General features: G+C 45.8%; 1 protein-coding gene across 1 annotated transcript in view; it reads right to left on the reverse strand.

Moving 5' to 3' along the window:
• Positions 1–1,733: 1,733 nt before the first annotated feature.
• LOC131271624 (protein disconnected-like) overlaps positions 1,734–19,687 on the reverse strand; it is a 37,947-nt gene continuing 19,993 nt past the window's right edge. The window contains exon 2 of the mRNA XM_058273118.1: positions 1,734–1,956. Within this exon, the coding sequence (XP_058129101.1) occupies positions 1,734–1,956 (223 nt within the window). The remainder of the gene's footprint in view (positions 1,957–19,687) is intronic.

Consider the following 19,687-nt stretch of genomic DNA (forward strand, 5'->3'; position numbering starts at 1 on the left):
CGAGCATTTTCATGCGGCCGTGTGTTGCCCATTTCCTTTTCTTTCTGTGTGTGACGAGTTTTTTTTTTGTTCGTCAGTGTTTTCATTCGCTTCACTTTTCCCCGGCGTCACCTGACGCAGTCCGTACGGTAAACTCCGGCTCGCCGATTCATTCACTTGCGGGGCGCGCACTCGACGAGTCAATGAGTTTCCCAAACAACGCTCTGTTCCAGTTATCTAATTGATCTGATTGTTGCTAGCTAGGTCTGCACCCCATTTCGTTCTCTCCCTCTATCTCGGACGTTTCTTGCACACTATCGGGTGATCTAAAAACAATTTTCTTCCAGTTTTTTTATCTCGCACAGCACACTTTTTCCTTACGCCCAGAACGCGCGCCCGGGTTCGGCTGATCTACAATTTGGGATCGGTTGGAAAAAACAAAATTCAAACGCCCTCACTCGATTGTGTGCGTGTGTGCACCGCTGATCGATATACTGTACGTCGAACAATTAGCCCTGCACTCAGCTTCGGTGTTGTAGGTTTCCACGCTTGCAGCATCGTTCACGCAACATTGTAAGAAGTTTTCCTAACGTCGATTGATTAAAATCAACAAAAAATTCACAAATTTCTACATGGTTGCGTGTTTGGGTTAGCCCAATTTGTCGGAATTGGATTCGTAAAGGGACGGGAAACGATGTAAAGTTTGGAGCAAGGAGCTCGAGCTCGCAGCGAACCGAGGGAAAGTGAGTCACAGACCGGAGGAGCCACCTCAATTACTCCGCCGTTCGATCGATTCGCTTGAGTGGTGGCCGACCGTATCGATCAGTATCGGCCGGTGTGTTGGGGTGCCACGGTTTTAAATGGTTGCCGAGATTAGATCGGACGGAGCAGAAAAAGGCCACACGGTTGCATCGGTCGGTGCACGGTCTTCAGTCTTCAGTGCGGACTCGGGCCTCGGTTCTTTTATCTGCAATCCGTGCCCCGGTATGGGTTCCCGGTTTTTTTGCACTCTCCCGACGTCTAGCGGCACAGCGGAGGGCTTGAGCGTGTAGCTGCTAATCTTAGGCAAAAACAAAACAGCTCGGTACGAATTAAAATGGCTTATAGAAAATACATCACAAATCGCCGCACAAATGACGCGACACGATTGCCAGGGCTCTAGCCCGGGCTGTGGTTTGTGCAGGGATCCTGCGGGTTGCACCTGATGGCATGATGTAATGCGTTACAGCAACGAACGGAGGCTTCAAGATCGGCTTATCCTTGCGTGTACCGAGATTGGAAACGGACTGGTTTTCAGTTGTTGGTTTGATCCGTCTAGTGCTACAGTTGAGGTTTCGACGAGGCGAACAGCAATGCTTTGAAGATTTAAGAGTACACACAGCGGAAGACCACTGCACGGAACGGGATGGGTTGGATGGTACGGCTATACGGGCCAGGCTTTCTCTGTTGGCTGGTTATTATTTGGTGATGAGTCGGTTGTGTAGAATAACGAACTATTTCCGCACTGTTGAGAAATAGTTGATATTCAATGATTCCTGGGCATGTTCTCGTTGGTTGTTGACGTTGCGAGGGACCTCGCGTGCGTTCCATCGATCGTAAGCATCCTTCATCGAATCCAGCGCTATCGTCGATTGGAACCGCAGCGGATCCCGCCCAGGTCCGGGAGTCTGTCTCTCTCTCTCTCTTGCTCGCTATTATCCTGCTGCCTCTCTCTCTCTCTCTCTCTCGTCTTGTTATCCGCCGTATCTGTGTCCTCAAACAACCTGCACGGTTGCAAAAGCACTGAACGTGACTTTTTTCGGGAACTCGGTACTGTTGGAGCCGCGCGTCTTGATGACCGGTTTCAGCGGAGGCCGCGGTTTGGCTGTCAGCAAACCGGCCGAGGTCGCCAGGTCGCGCAGCTTCTGCGATATGCCGGTGCCGGTCGGCTTGCTCGACGGTGCAATCACCTGCGGCAGCGTCGTGGGGGTGATGTATCTGGAAGGGAGGGCGAGACAAAAAGGCAAGATAGAAAGGAAAATAATTAATCCTTCTGTTGCTCTCTGCTAGCGTTAAATGTTAGCGAAATTTTGAAAATGTTGTTTGCTTCCTTCGTTAACACGTGCCATGAATGTTAAAACGTCTTAGTCAAAAGATGTGGTATTTTTTGTCATAAGCGTTAGAAAATGCATATTTGAAACACACCAACCTTCAACAACATTTCAACTGAACATTTCTGAACAACTGAGCTTGGTTCGGTAACCGAAGTCAAGTATTATTATTTTTTTTTATTTATTATAAGTTTTTTAAACGATGTTCATTAACATACTCTTTTGCTTAAATTTGTCAAAACAGGAGACCAAAAGAATGGTCTTGTATTTTAAGTTGACAGACATCAACTTTAACCTGTGTATGCGAATAATCAATGTATTTTGTTAGTTTTTTAAATTTGTATAATCAATTAATTTTTGTCAATTAAAATTGGTTCACTTTTGAAATAGAATGATGTTAAGGTCGGTTAAGCAAATTTTATTTTTATGTTAAGGTCCGTCAAACAAAATTTTCAAACTTAAAATAATATATTATGAACGGTATATATATTTAATTATGCTTATAAAGTGATTTAAGGCTGTTTCTGCTTGATTATTAGTACAAAAAAAAGAAATTAACTTAAAATTGATACAAGTACTTGGATATATGTATGTAGGTAAGATGTCTTAGATCAGATATTTTTAATGTTAATTGTAATTTTAATGTAAACTGTGCATAATAACATACTGATATTCATAAATTCTCTTCCTGGATTTTGAAAGCAGATACACAATAATGGATTTCCACCTTATTTTGGAGTTTTAAGAGAATGTTAAAAATAAAACAAATGGGATAAAAAATAACTTAATTCATAGGTCGATGGCAATCAAAAGCTGTAATCAACGGAATGTATGAGAAAAAAAAAACCAGGGTTGCATGAAAAATGATTTATATCGCTGCAAAACACGGATGCCGGTGCTTGTCGGAAATGAACTCCACTTAAAGCCTGCCCGACGCCACAATAAACCACGGCTAGAACATCAAGGATAGTGAAGCATTGGCATTGAGTGATCGATAAACTGCATGGAAATTCGGTGCAATTAAAGCGTATTGCGGGGCTTTCGGGCAAGCCATATCCATTTCGACCTTTACCAAATCTGCCCATTGGACGGTTTTACGTGGCGGAGGCGATTTGACGATCATCCCGAACGCGATGGAAACGCTCGAACGCATCCGCGCAGCGACGATCGGCGGTGGACTTTTTTGAGGAACTCATTTGTCGACCGACGGCTGACCCCCGGCGGGTTGAACTTTATTTTATCGCCCCGCTGCCGATGAGTTTCCCACCCGGGGCGACCCCCAAAAAGATTTGTTGGATGTTAATCAAGCGGTCACGCTTGATCCACACCGCAAAAGGGGAGGCAATCATGGACGCTGCAGTGGCCACGGCGAACGGTCAAGGGGGATTGCTCCAACCGAGAAGCGTCGATGAGCGTCTAAATATTTGATGATCCACCGCACTGGCGTGTAAATGTTAACTCTGTTGTCCCACTGGCGGCCGAGATGATCATGTCGTGCGTAATCTTCTTCGCTCGTAATCCCCAAATGATCGTTTCGGTAGTGGTGGTGTGCTTTTTAGCATCGCCCCTTTTTTTTCGCCCTGCTGAAGGCAATTTTATGCCAACGATCGTGTTCCTTTTTCTGCCGCTGGTGAGCTGGGAAAACCTTGATCGCTTCGGAACGCCATCGCACTCGATAGGATCGTCATCGCGCGTTCGAAGTGAACGGGTCGAATTTGCGAACAAACCTCACGCATTGTTGTTTTAATTAAGAAATTACCCCTCACATGACAGATTGCGATCGGTCTTGGGGTCTCTTCGAGATTGACACTAATGTGCACACACGCACAACACACCCCAGCTTCGGGGGGAAGGGATTTCGTAACGGTCGACAAATGGAATTGCACATCGATGTGAATGTCAACGAGCTGTTTGTGGTAGGCTAACGCGCTCCGGAAAAAGGTTGATTGGTTATATTGAATTGACAAATTGAGACCGCACCGCGATGTCGTTTTGGGGATGCGTTTCATTTGGTTTGCGGTTGCAATTTGTCTGCCAATTCGTCCGCTTGACCGTGAGCGAGCTTCAGGCACACTTTTTTCATCTCCCCCGAAGTGATATTTCTCGACGGGTTGGTGAATTTTTTTTCGCGTCAACCGAACTGGGCACGGTTGGTGACTCATGCACCCAACGGGTGAAACATGATGCCCAGCATCAATCCATGACCGATTTGCTAGCCTCGCAGGTGGGGTGAGTGATTGCGTAGAGGCTTGTTTTTGTTTTCCTTGCCTTCTCCCGGGGCGACGCAATGCAAACAGACACCCTGGACCGCTGGAGTAAAAGTTGTAACCCAACGCGTAGGATGTCATTGGGCGGATCTTTTTGTGTTTGTTTGTACTTATGCGCAATTTTGGGTGGTTGAGGACAATTTGTTCGTTTTTGTTTTCGTCATGATTGTGCACCGCAGGTCAGTTGTAGTTTTTATTTTCCTCTCAAAGGGTCGCGGCAGCAACAAGATCAACCATAAATACGAAGTGATTGCAGACATAAAAGCCATGCTTTAGGTGTTGTCGTATGAAAAAGAAAATCAATTCTATGCCACCGTTCTGGCCCGGAGGCGATATCGGTGCAACTGCCATGCGTGTACTTGCGGTGGCCTGGCTTGGTCAATTTTATCATTGCTTGAAGACTTGAAAGTAGGCTGCCTCAGTGACAATGGAAGAATAAAACTTCCCATGTAGAGTGGTTTGATGAACGATTACTTTTAGCGCGAAAAAGTGAAGGCCATTAATGTGAAACGTTGTGTGAAACAGGTAATGTTTGATCGAAACAAAAATCAACATAAAATCGACTTAAAGACAGACCAACAAATGTCATATGGTACAGCTTTCTTAATAATATTGTATACATTGTGCGATGTTCATATTAACGTATCCCCATTTCTTTAAATTCTAAAGTTACTGTTGATGAGAGGAGTTATGCGCTGCTTTTTAAAGATTACTTGGTCTTTGACGACATTAATTAGAGATTTTCTAGTTTTGGTGCATTGATAGTTCTTTGATGAAAAGATTATTGATATGCTTAAAGGAAATTCTTATGATCAAAACATAGTTTTTAAATTAAACGAGATAATTACCTTAAAATCTACTGCAAGTGCTTAGTTTATTTGATATTTTTTAAATTGTTTTCAAAACATGATTCACCATCGAATTGGGCAGGTTTTCCAGCAAGACCAAGAAGATTTTGTGCCATTCTTCTTTGATGGTCACTTGGAGCTCTCGAACCGTTTCAAACTATATCTCTGATATAAAAACAGCTGGCCAGGATTTCCTTAACAACTCCCTATGTATTTTAGGTTCGAACCTTAAGCTGCGCAATCCGAAAGAGTAACATTTCGCACGGAACTCTATTGTTCCGATGCCTTGCTTACGTGGATCGTAGCGTTAATTTGTCAAAAATGACATTTTTCAGGCGTTACATACTCGTTGAATGTCTAATGAATGAATAATCTTTACAAAATAATACATTACTTTTATCACCAGTAAGCTTAGAATTTAATGAAACAGTGGATTCTGTAAAGGAATTTCGCGCACTGTACTGTTGTATAATTGATACGACTTTAGAAATTGTTGATGATTTACGAGAAATAAAAGATTTAATGTGTTTAACATTCAAAATTTATCTTTTTCTTAGCTAATTTCTAATCAACTCCCTCCCACTTCTATTTCAGATCGACCAGGAACCTGCATACGGCACACATTTCAGCTCGGCTGATTATGAGACAGACGACGATCGGGACTACGCCGAGACCGGTCGGAATAATTGTTAATATCCGTTACCGCCGGTGCGAAAGCGAATGACATCGAAGCCAACCTTTCGCCCACCGCTTAGACGCTTGATTGACTCGTCCTACAGCCTAAGGGCTCCCAACCTCGCCGGGGTCCGAGTGTCTGCGCCGTTGCATGCTGTTTCAATCGGTACTTGGCGTGTGATTGACTGTAGTCTTGGCCACCGCTTCGAATGCTAATCAAAAAACGTTTACCTGCCCCAAACGATGGTACATGATCGATCATTAAATGCACCTGTGATCGGCGTACGACATAGTCTGGTAAGTGAACAAAACTGTTATTTAATAAACTTTATCGATTGGACGGGTGTTGCAATATAAATTGGTAGGTGCTTGCATAATTATGTAGTCATTACAATCAATCCTCTGCATGAATTTGTTCAAATTAAATTTGATTTTCAATTGTCAACTTACAATCCAAAAGTATTATGAAACCTACAAGACTTTCCTTTAGCAAATTTTATTTTTCAATTTAGATTTATGAAAATACTTTTTTTTTATTGCAGTGTATCTCTTTGTATCTTGTTATCCAACGAGTTATAAAGCACAAGTTAGTTGATTTTTGTCGATCCTTTAATTTTTTTCAAATTTGTTTAGTCAACTTTACGATTATTATAACTTTAGAACCGTCGTCTTTGTCGTCGAACATTTTAAATTACTCGGCGGCTCCTCGGCCTGCCAGAGCGCCGTCACTAGCCGTGTTTGTGCGGATTTGGCAAGTCGCTGCAGGAGCCTCATGATTGACGGTTTGCATAATCAGTGCAGTTTTGCATGCACCCCCCTCTCCGCGCTCTCTTTCCTTCACACCCGTCCGGAACGGCTTGTCCAGTGCGGGTCGAGGCAGATTTTGAACAAAACCATCCCCGAGACGAGATGGACTCGCTCGACGGCGATCGGAAGTGTGTTGTTTGGCGTAAGTAGCTTGCAAACACCTCCGGCAAAGAGGCTGCCAAAGAGGCTTTTCTCAGCGCAAAAGCTAATGAGCGAACGGAACGCAACGGAAAAGAAAACCCCCTCACCGGGGGGAAGTTGTTTGATGGCGCTGCCGAGAGTTGTTGTTGTTGCTGTTTGTTGAGGAAACAAATCTGATTACTTTCGACCGATTTCGCACCGAAAATGAAACCAATTCGCGTAAGTAGCCGAAACGGAACCCGGGCTGTCGGTACCGAGCTTGACCCAGTGCCCCGCTAGCTGGCCTAATTTTCGGGCGGCGTCTTGGCGGCAACCGTTCGGCTTGCCACTCCATTTCACACTTTCTCGGCGAACAAATCGGCTTAAATCGGTGGCCGTGATGTCGCGTCGCGCGGTGGAGCAGTTTCGCTTTTCGTCGTCGGGCGTGACGCGAGCGTGGCGGTGACAAACAGCGTGACATTTCGCCACCCCTGCCCCTCTCCTCTGACGGTTCCGTCCACCAGCGCCACCTGTCGGATCGATCGATCGTCTTGGAAGAAGCTCGTCGTGGATCGTCTTTGATCGAACAACAACTTGCCCCTTGCCGTCGGAACCGTTCGCATCGAATGCAAATTAAGAGCGTTGAACTTGTGGCCGTGGCGTAAATGGCCCGTCTCGTTGCCTTCCTTGTCATCGGTACGAGGCGGGAGAGTGGGCAGAGAGGGGGAAGAAAAGTGAAAAGTGTTTCCACGGGGAGACGTAATTGAATTTGAATACCATTAGCTGTCACGTCGGGCGCGATTAGTAACGTGTTAAGTCACATTTGCCGAGGGGGATGGTGTTTTGATGTCGCCAGGTCGGCCAACACAATTGGCACAAACACATTCGCTTTGTGCGGACACCGGTGGAGCATAATGATGCTCAATGCAAACAAAATGATGTAGGGTAAGCTAGGAATCAGCTAGTTTTGATGAGGCGGTACTATTATTTTTGCATTAGGGTTTTTTTTCGAGAGAAATTTGATAATCAACTGTCGTAACTTTCTACTGAAATTAATAAATTGTGTTAGTGCAAAAGGTTTCTACACATTCTTTTCAACTAGGCCTTCTTACTCATTTGGCCGTTGAGCAAATAGTAATTATATACTTTTTCCGTTTGGTTACTGCTTTGTAGCCTCAAATTTAAATATTTCAATTGAACTGCTAATCTGCATCAGTTTGACGTACAAATGCAACGAATATTATGATTAACCATGAAGGAATACGTGAAGGATCGTTTTTTGAAAAAAATTTGGAATATAAAACGAAGGATCCTTTAAAGAGAATATGTGTTACGTGAAATTGTGGTGAATTTTCTTCATCGTTGATTGATTGATATTAGTAACATACGTTTCGTCAAATCAATGGTTAGTTTGGTCAAAATATTTTAAGAAACTAATCAATGTTAATTCACAAAAAAAACTAGTTTTTGTTAGATTGTGAACATTCAGTGTTTTCTGCCACCTAGTGAAACTACTACTGATAATGTGAATAACATACGTTTTAAAAACTGCAACGAAAAATAGAAAACCCAAAAAGAACTAAGTTCTTTTTATTTTATATAGCACTTCTTATATTATGTGCTTTAACGCATTTTAAAAAGATAATAGTTATAATTAAAAACTAACTATTTGTTTAACCGGACAACTTGTTTCCAACTTTAAGTCTCTTTTAAAGCTTTTTATGAAGTCTCCCTGATATTATGATCAATATACTATACAAAGTAATAAAAATATAGATAAAATGACTATCATTCAGCCGATTAGGAGCTTCTTTACTAGAATACAAGCAGTATTTACCGCAAAATAATTTCAATAGCAACTCTTTAAAGCCAAACGGTTTATGAATCATCCATTATGTATTAAACTTCGTGTGCCACACTTCATCGGTGCAATTAAACGAAGTGTACATATAGCTTTTTCATCGAGACATGTGTCCGCTTCCAGTGCGCATCTCCATCGATCGCACGTTGCGTAATTGCGTCCAATGGCTGACCGGGAAGGGGGAAGCATTTTCCTTTTCCCGTCGTAACCGATATTCCAACTATTTGCTAATTACTGTCTTTTCAACGCGCGCACATCGAAGGTACCGGCGGAGCATATAAACGGACGGCAACCGGTCAGTTCCTGGCTGGGACCGTGGCTATCAATTTTCCGGCTCGATCAAACCTACACTTAGTGCCTTCTCTCGTTTATCGAGTGATCAATGCAACGATCAATCGAACGGTTGGCGATCATCGATATCTAATGCTTGGCGAATCCGGAACGGGTTGTATCGAATGGAAGCGCACGAGGAAGGAAAGCGATGTGAAAGGGCGAAGAGTTTTTCTCGTGCAACGGGCTGAATAGGTGCGATCAATTCATCTAACGTTGCTTCTAATAATCACTCCCGGCGGTGGTGATGGCTCTTCTTCATCTTGCGGCACGTCGCATTGAATCACCGATTGTCGTATCGCAAAACACTGTCGGAGTCGCTGAATCCCTGATTTATAGTCCAGCGGTGCTAATGAGCACGTTCGGGGCGATAGAGCGGGGACGTTGCGACCCATGTCACAAGGTGCAAGGTGCCGTAACGTGGCGTTAGGAGTTTCGTGTCCGAAGTGGGAACTCCGGGGAGTGAGGTAACGCTGGCCAGCTGCACGTGTGAGTCGCCATTTGCGAGCGCACTGACCATCCGCCAACGGGGGTTTTCGGAGGCTGCAGAAAGTAAAAGTCGTCGACGCTGGAGAATGGCGTGGCAAAACCATCGCCGGACACTTGGCGTGTCGAGGTGTCATGCCGAGAGCATAATGGCAACCCGCGCGCTCGATGAGATCATAAGTGCGATGCTTCTTCACCGCTGCCGACCCAAGGATGGACCAGTGCGGACCGTCTCGGAGTGGAACTCAAACAATGGACACGAAGCCGATGGGGGAAAAATGACCGGTTGGAGGTAAATGATGATGAATTAGTGTTTGAACGGTAGGTGCTAAAATGCTGTTTGTTTTGCTGTCCGACACTCGGGGCCATTTGCTTCAAGGCATCTTCACCGAAAAGATCAACCTGTGTCTCTCCGTCTCGGGAATTATATCACAGTTCGTTGTCACCGGTAGGATCCTGGTCATATTGAAAATTAAACATGATTGTCTTCCAGTACGAGAAAGATGACACCAGCAACTTAAAGTTTCCCAACCGACAACGCCGAAGAAGTCATGGTTGGGATTAGAAAAAAAGATGGCCGTTTAGGAGAAAAACGGCCTCCCAATATTCCTCTATGCTATTTGTAAATGACACTTCCAGTTCGATCTGGCTACTTTATGGGCACTCTGTGGTCCCCATGTTTCACAATCGCAGGTGAATTCCAGCGTGCGCCACACGCTCCATTCTACCATCTCCCGTTCGACCGGTATCGTTAGCGTCTAACTGTAGATTGTCAAATTGGCTCATTAGGGACCGCTTCGTATCGGTTTATTGAGCTAACTGTATTGACAGCCGAAATCCTGCCGTACATTGTCGCCCGCTTTCGGCTATCATAACATTGTGTGTCCCGAGGCACTGGAATTGGTCTAGGGTCTTGGTTCTAGAGTCGCCATCGTCGTCGTCTAGTTCTGGGGGGAATTTTATGGCAACCGAATAGCAACCGCTGGTCGTAATCTGTCCACCGATTGAGCATGCAAATTTCTTCATTAATTTATGGATTCTTCTGCACGCCTGAGCGTGGCGTCGCCTGGAACTTAACCCAATAAATATCTTTCGCTTAGTGGAGAGTGCCCAAGGAGCACCATTTTCCGCACCCTTGTGGCATAACTGTAGTCGGGATCTCGAGATTATCATATGTCACTAGACAAAAGCTTTGTTCAAAACTCTGGTAAGAATACGATCGGTCCCGTTTGGCCCGACAACAAGGGTGCCTTGGAACAGGTTTCTTGTCCTCGGATTCTGCCGGATCTGCCCGGCGTGACCCTAAGTTGTCCAGTCCTCGCTCCTAGGAAACACGCGTAACAACTTGTTCACTCGAGCCGATGTGGATGAGGAACAGTCGATGGGGTTCCATTTCCATCGGAATTCGCCGTCGTTTCTACGCAACACCACGTGTTTTCGGTAATCGGAGCCTCACCTTTTGCGAGACGAGAGTGAGGGGTAGGCTAACATTTTTGCTAAATCAATTTTACATGTTTACAACCATCGTCGAACCTACGTCCCTTCGCATTCCCCCAGTGAGAACTCCAACCGCTAGCCTAAACACGAACTCGGTAAGCTTCAAACGAAACAAACAGGTGCTTGAACAGGAGGAAACCTCCAACGAGTCCTCGGCATCCATCCTTGCCGAGCAGGTGCGGGGTTGGGAGCAGGCGAATCAAAACAGGAACAACCGTAATTTGCTTACGGTAAGTGCAGCTCGCTTTACCTACTTTCCCGTGGCAAAGTCGTCATCGGGCGGTGGCGCCGATCGAGGCGAGGCGCGGTGCATCCATCGCCGGTCGGAAAGGCACCGCAAATTGTGACCGCATCGGATGAAGTGAGGCTAAACTGTTGGTGGCATACTTTTTCCAACGTCACCGAGTTTTGCAAGTTGACGCCGGGGACGATCGTGAGGCGGAGACGAGCCGGGACCACGATAAAACACGCGGTCTGTGTTGCGGTGGAAAAGTAAAACAAAATTGACACCAACCATTTCTCTTGCATTACCGTTCATGATTGAAGGAAAAGTGGAAACTTGTTTTGATGTTTGTTTTATACCAACGGGTTTTCGTGTTTTCGAGGTAATTGAAGATGCTGCCTACACTTTTCAAGTTAAAAAATGGGCAATCGTTGATTCAAGGCAATTTATTTGAAGTTTATAAAATGTTTGATCTGTACCTTGTGGTTATCTGCTTTAAGAATGGCAAATGCTTTGTGATTGATTTGGGCAAATTTGTATAGATGGCTATAACTAAATACTTTTTGAGGAAAGCTCATGTTCGGTTCAACCAACGAGATTTTGTGGAAAAACTAGCTTTGTTTTATCAATCCTCATTGTTGTACTACATCAGGCTTAACACAGAACAAATATAATTCTTTAACAACAAATAACAACAAATATAATCACTGCCATGTTGCAAGCACTTGTTTGTGTACAGATTAATGAATATTCTTAGAGGATTTTCGTTACGACCTTGCAAGAACAAAGTCCTAGTTACTGTTATCAGTAACAATTAATGGCTTGAGAGCATGTTATAGTGTTCAAAACTGGTTTTGTATAAATTATGCATCAATTACTTTGAGGTAAATCTGCATATCAATACAATGCAAATATTGCAATTTACACAAACGTGAATGATTGAATCATTGTAATACAACCTCAGCAAGTATGCTGAATCTTGAGTTAACGAATTCATCAAAAAAACAAAACAAAAAGTAAATACCTATACCTGGAAAGAAACCTGACAAGAAACATTTGCATATAAATTTTGCTTGACTGGCTGGACGAAGAATTTTATGCAAGTGATACGTGTTAACATTATTATTATTATTATTATTATTTTTATTGAAAATTGCATTATTACGTACTTTTGTAAATGTATATTTGTCTATGGGATTTTTTAGAAAATTTTGCTTAATATGTTGTTCAAAATTAGAAGAAAGATCTGAGAAATTAAACATTTTGCTCTATTTTAAAATACTTTTAAGTAAATCCGCAAACATTTTCCTTTTCCGATTTAACACGAACAAAGACATTCCTACTAAGAATTACTCGATTCAAAACTTTGCTGTTTTCGGGTGAATCTAAAAAAAGTGCACAATTTACCTTTCATATAATTGAAGCAAAAAGTATATAGATCCAACAATGGACTAAACTCCATCGATTGATGCTGCACATCAGGAGAGCGACTTGGGTTTTATGGAAAGAGATAGAGCGAGGAAACCATGTTCCACCATCCGTTCAATAATCGACACCCGTTGTTGTTGATGAATCATATCGCCATCGCGTTTGTGCGTGTCTATGATTCACTTTCGATCGATCGTGCCGTAGTATGGAGGATCGGATTCGGGAACCCCGAACCTACCGACGCATTCCACCGACGCAATCGATCGCACGCCGCCCGTAGCCGATGTTTATCGGGACATTCCCAAGCGGCTGCCGGGATGGCGGCGCCCAATCCTTCAGCCTCATCTGACACGACGGAAAATCGCAACGGTGGCAACGGCCGGCGCCACGGATGAATGGAGTGAAGGTACAAGCAGTAGCCAAAGTACGTTGGCTTCATCGAAGTCCAGCGTCTGTGGGAGGTGGGCGAGTGCTCTTTAACAATGGCTCTTTCTTGCCGCACAATTTCGAGCAGTCAAACATGAATGGAAAAGATTATTTATGGCCAAGCGCACCGATCCGGAAGGGTTTAGGGCCTTTCGCCCCGGAAGGGAGAGGAGATTTAACACTACTGCACAATGGATCTATTTTTCGGCCGTCCAATTTGAACCGATACTCCTGTTGGGCCATTTGTCTTCGGCGCTATCGATTGAGACGTTTGGTTGACGATCGTTTTCGATTGCTTGCGAAAGGAGTGTCATATTCCTTTTTTTGCGGAAATGTGGGTTCGTACACCAATTGGTGGTTTTTCAGGGAAGCACGAATGTACGATAACATCACGTTAAAACGGAACCAAAGCGAAGAAACCGCACACAACCATTCTAAAACCGTTGGCAACGGAACAGACCTGCGGTAAATAAAGCAAAGGAAACCTTGGGCCACCTTGTCAACAAACACCTCGCGGCCATGATATACCGTTTATGCTGGCTTCCCGCGCGCGAAAAGAAAACGATGAAAACTTACACGCAGTGCAGCATGCTTTCACTTTCACGTGCCGCCCCATTGTGCCCGTTGGAGCGCATTGTTGCCTTTGCCGGCCCATTTCTCTCTCTAACAACCCCGCTCCCCCTCCCATTCCTTTTGTGTTTGTATTGTGCTTCCGTCGGCCGGCACTCGGATCGGATTGCAATTCACTTTCGGGGCGTGCAACGGTTGGGTGCATGTGCAGTTGCACTGGCGGTGCATATTATCTTTGAGGCTTTTCGGTTGCGCCCCGAGATAAAGGTGTTAAGAGGTGTGTTATCCTCCACCCTCTCTTCAATCTTCTCCCATCTTCCACCTGGCATGTCTTCCCTTGATCATGCACGGAAAAGTAACCCTACAGAGGAAAGCGTTTTCAGCTGGAAAAATTAAACGATCCCGCTCCGGAGGCGCATCAAAGGGGAAACCGATTCGTGCGCGCGTCTCGAGTGGCTCGAATCGATAAATCAAACACCCTGCCTTTGACAGGCGCACGGTTATCACCGCTAGCCACCGCCCGGGGGTTGGGTTTTTACGTTATCGATCGGCCCCTCCCCATCTCCCCACCCTTGCCAAGGGGTTTGGCCACGGAACGCGGTTGGACGGCGTTTGGGTTAATTGAAGATTCGCATCGAATCATCTGCGCGGATGGCCGAGCGGTCTACCACCCCACGTAACTGTGTGCCCGTAATCTGCCTACCCTCCGGTAGCTAGTACCCTTCCCCCCATTTTCTTGGAGCCCCACGGAGAAGATTGCCATCGAACGATCGATCCGATCGGCCGGACCGTTCCGTGCACCTAATTATAGGCTCCGTTCAATTGCGCACCGGGTACGCGTCGGGTCTCTTACGTTCGCGTTGCATCTGGAGCCCGGCACCTAGGAAACGCACGTACACACGCGATACCCCGCCCCCAGTGCCTTCCGTCGAGCCGGTCTGCTGTCCACCGTAATCTTTCACCTCGGCTACCGAGTGGCGCGATTATGAAAGTGACAGTTTTCTCGTCGGGCACCATTTCTTTTCGGTACACACTCTCTTGCCCCACCGTTGTCTTACGATCTCGAGGGGGACCGTCGACCATCTAACTGAATGCCCTGTTTCAGGTTGAATTATGCTCTCCTTCCTCGTGCCTTCTAATTTCTGCCCCGTACGTCGACATCCCGGCGAGGTTGCGTAAGCGCGTCACACGCACTTCCATCATCTTTATCGACAACATGTCAGAGAAGGGGGGAGGTGGGAGGGGAGGAACGGGGACGTTGTCATCTCGCCCTTGTATGGCGTTCGAGTGTAGTTTGTGGCGCTCACTTTTATTTTCCGGAATAAAAATACCGAATTTTGCTGACCGGTCCGGTGGAAAAACAAAGCCGGGGTGGTTAAAGAAACCAAAGAAGGAAAAAAAGAATTACGCCTCAAACGCAACCAACCATTCACTTTCTCACGGGGGCCTGGCGTCTGCTGGAATCATATCATTTTTTTGTTTTTTTGATTTTTTTTTAATTTTTTCAAACTCGGACTCCATGTCTCCGCCAAAACGGTTCCCGTGCCCTAGCGGATCAGAAGCCCGTTAAAAATTCCAACCCGTCGGTTTTTCCTCGGTCTCGGGCGACACAAAAGTACGGTCTGCAATTTATCGACAGCAAATGGAACCATTAGTCATGCAAAAGTCAGTCAAGTGAACGCGTGCAGAACCATTTTTCATCCATCAATTGGGTTGCTTGGGTGTTTTTTTTTCCACTCCAGTTAGGGTGTTTTGTTTTTTTCCTTCGTTGCGTCTCTCCTCCCATTCAACCCCAATCGGTGGCACAATCGCAGATGATCCGGGTCCGAAAACAGAAATTAGCCGGTCGCCTTCTCGAGCCGCCTGTTGCGTAGCTGCTCCGGATAAGTACGGTTGGTGAGTAGTTTTACCATTACGACCGGTCCGGCGGTTAAGTAACGGCGCAATGGGGTTCTCCGAGGTTCGCCTTCATGTCCGGCAGGGGGAAAAGCGCTTTCCGTGCGCTGAATCGCTTCCTTGACGCCGATATGATACAATCCGCTCTGTGGAGATTGCCTCAAAACCGATTAACCGGACGATCGCGATCGACGATCCAGCGTAATTGGAGGTTTGTGTTTGTCACGCGAAGGGTTTTTGGAAGCGGTTCCCGGATCAATACACCAATCCCGTACCGATTCGGTCACCCATTTTCCGACCAACGCCATCGAGATTCGTTTGCAGGTTTATTTCCGCACTCGGGTTCCACCTGGTCGCTAAACGGTTCCCGATTTGCCGATTTCGCCCGAAGATGTAGGCCAGCGCTCAGCGGTGACCGATTCTGGCGCGCGTTATCTTGGGCGCAGCATCGTACGGACGGCCACCTTCGGTCCATCGGCGATTGCAAAGCTAATCCACACCTTGCTCGGATCAGAGGGGGAAAAAAGGGAACATTCCTGCGCAAAAGAAAATCCCACCCAGACCCGTTACGAAACGGTCAGCTGTGTGTTTGTGTGTGTGTTGCACCTGACACAGTTTCCCCTTTGAAGTGTGTGGGAGAAGGATTCTCGGGTTGGGGATAACTCGTTTTTGTTTTACACTTGTGGGGCGGGGGGAAGGTGTGAGGGGACTTGGATGAACCCGATGAAATGTTGCACGGTTGCTGACTTCACTCCGGTTGCTCCCCCTGACCGCCAGAAGGGAAGTGGGTTACGTAACGTCTGCAGAAACCGGTGCCATTGCCGGAGAGAACTATCGGTTAGAAGGCGGTCAGCAAGGGCTTGTTTCTGTCCACGTGTGTGTGCTGTGTGTGTGTCGACCTACTCCTGCTGAGGGGCACCTTCGGGAGGGTGGAATCGAAAATGCGCAATGGAACTGGTATAAATATTCAAACCAGATTTCCCATCGCTGCAATGAGACCTCCGAAGAGGCTCACCGACCGACTCGGACGACCGCACGTGAGGCTCTTACGGCGAGGTGCGCATTTGCGCGACAAACCGATGCCTTTCGGGGATTGACAGAGACCGTTACCGAATTGCGGCCCGCGAGCCATCGCGAGGGGTTACCAGCGCCTTCCCCAGCAGTCAGCCTCCAAGCCACAACCAGCCTGACATAACGATTGCGGCGGAATAAATCATTCCGAGATGCACCGGCCGAGATAGGGCGGCGGTTCCGCGGCAACCGGGGACCGCTTTCGGGAGCAGCAGAATTTAGATCGACCATTTTTCAGCACACATCACCACACGGGACATGACGCGGGCGAGGGTAGGTGGCGCCCAAGGGGTCGGCGGTGGCGGCGGGAAATAGAAGGCTTTTAATGATGGCTATAAATCGTCTCCTATCGACAACCGAACACAGCAACCGATTTATCCGCCGGCCCCGATCATCTCCACTGCGCGGTGTAGGTGCTCGAAGGGAACGCCACACTGAGGCCGCGCTTCTGCTTAACCACGCCGAGGCCACGGTCAGATCACTGGAGCATGCGGTAGTTCGGGTTTGGTTGCGAACTTGATCGAACCGTGAACCGATATTTGCACTACCGACGGAAGCTGGACGGCGTTGCGAAGAAGGCCTTTCCGCATAAAACTTAGAAAGGGATAGCTTAAGGAAGATGGTTGCAAAAGTGTGAACCTTGCAAGTTTTATTACTTCCCTTGTGGTGCATAAGTGCACCTCGGGCTCGTTTGAAGGTCTCGCCGAAGGCATTGGAACTCACAGGATTTGCCACCTATCTTTAGTCTCAACCCACCGATGTTTGAAACAGCTCATCAACTGTTGTCTCTAAAGCATCTGGTATTGAAATAGCTCATTTAATTTTGTCTCTAATTCATATGACTTTGCCCCTAACTCATTTGATTTTGTCTCTAACCCATCTTGGTTTGCCTCCAGCCGAAAAACAGGGAATTGTGGTTACGCTACATTTTACAATGCCATAAACCAAAAACATTTATATTTTTGTATGCTTTAAAGCTATTTTTATGTACTTTTGAACAATTTTGCGTATACTTTCTATACGCGGATGCATGCAAATATTTTTGTTTGTTCTTGGATTTTTTCAATCTAGCACAACCTCAATTACTTTGTTTATTCCCTGGTTTTCGACTTGAGACAAACCGGGATGGGTTAGAGACAAAGTTAGATACGTTAGAGACAACAATCGATGAGGTATTTCAATTCTAGATGCTTTAGAGACAACAATTGATGAATGAATTCAAAGCAAGATGCGTTGGAGACAAAATCACCCGCTTTCGAGGCAAAGTTGGTTGGCAACACCTGTAGTCGGTCGCCTCTAGGAAGATCGTTGGCTCCTAAATGTTACGCTAAGTATCGCCACACCGGCTGATGGAGCCTGGACGTGCCAGGGTCCGAACCCACGTAGCCGGTGCCGTTTACTTCGCCGAGATAAACTTAACTTACGTGCTGCATTTTGCGTCCGACGGTCGGCGAAAGGTTGCCGGAGACCGCGATGGCGGCACGTACGTCAAATGACTTTGAGGAATTTGGCTAGATTTAGCCATCTCTTGATGGCTTCCCGCCTGTTTTTCAGCCGTAAACTTTATGTTAACGTTTTTTTTTCTCCACCGCTTGGGGGTGTGCATGTCTTTACGATCATGTGTGTGTGTGTGACTTGGCTGTCATGAAAACGAGAGTTTGGTAGTTAAAAGTCAAGGAAATACACTCAAACACTCGGCGCCGAGTCTTTATTGCGTGTTCGTTTGTGCATATTTATTTGATGTAAATTAGAAACAGCCGCGGGAGATGAAATTCTCCGTGGCCGGCGCGGATGGACCACTACCGAAGGGATCGTCCCAGCGTCAGTGAAAGTTTGCCGGCTATTATTAGTTTGGAGAAATGGCCGAAAACGATCGGCTCCGGCCGGTGGTGGTGGTGGTTCGCGATAAGAAGGAATGCCTTTTCTAACCCGGTTGTTTTACGCTATCATGTGAACGATGGTAAAAAAGCCTTCGTTGGGAAAAAGTTTAGAAACATCGAATGAAAATTTACGGTTGGAAATAAATGTCTTTAAAATTAGCCTGCACAAAGATAACAGAATGCTGCCATGTCGTATCTCTGTAATTGGCCATTTTCTCCCTTCTCGTTTCATCGAGAAGGGTGTTGCTGCAATGCCGTCCGTAAAGATGGGTTTTTGGGCGCTGCACAACTGCGCTGCACTATCATTATGAGGCGTTGCGCAACCCTGGAGGGATAAAAAAACCCTTTGACGCAAGCGCATTTGATGACTTTGACCTTCTCGGTGTGGCCGAATGGCCGCGCTTGGCGTGATTCATGGCCACTGCCGAAAGGGTTGGACAGGTGGGATTTTCGGTGGACTTTCGCCAACCGGATGTGGCATGGGTGGTATCGCGACCCAGTATGGATTGCCGGATTCAAACGACGTCAAACATCGTCGGTTTTGTACACCACTGCGAATGTGGGTTACGGTGGTCCCCACGATTGCGAAAGAAATCAGATGATTGTTGAATGCTTTATTGGCTTCACGGCGAGTGATATAACGGAAACCATTTGTACCGTTCGCGTTGTCCCAGTATCGGAAATGATTGATTTCAGTCACCGCCCAGAGTTATGTCTCATAAACGGCGGGCTTGATGGTGATGAAACGATTATTAGTGGCACGCACAGAATGGAAACAATGATTTGAAGGATTTATGAGCTCACAAATTGTGTCAACCGGACTCAACGCAGGAAGGGCGCTATTTAATGACTGGACATAATCAATTTTTTACGATTTTTCTTCTAAACTATAAGATAGTTCCTGTGAGATTGTTCTTATATCATGTTTCCACTTGCCTCAGTTCAAACTTTTATTTTTTATGAGTCATTCATTTTACCAGTAGAAGGCATTTCGCACATTCAATTGTTTGATATACACAGCTCTTGAAATGGAACAAATATAGTTATAACTATATTCCTTATTGAAGTTTTAAAACCCTGCTTCTTATAGGTAGGGTCCAGTAGCTAAGTGAAGAATAATTTATGAAAGACGATTTATCTTCTGCTTATAGTGTTTGAAGCTTCAAATGTGGGTTTAAGTTAAGTCAATTACTTTTAATTTTTATGTATTTAGCAAGAAAGTAACTTATCTAA

This window comes from Anopheles coustani, chromosome 3 (genome assembly GCF_943734705.1).
Source record: "Anopheles coustani chromosome 3, idAnoCousDA_361_x.2, whole genome shotgun sequence".
Lineage (NCBI taxonomy): Eukaryota > Metazoa > Arthropoda > Insecta > Diptera > Culicidae > Anopheles > Anopheles coustani.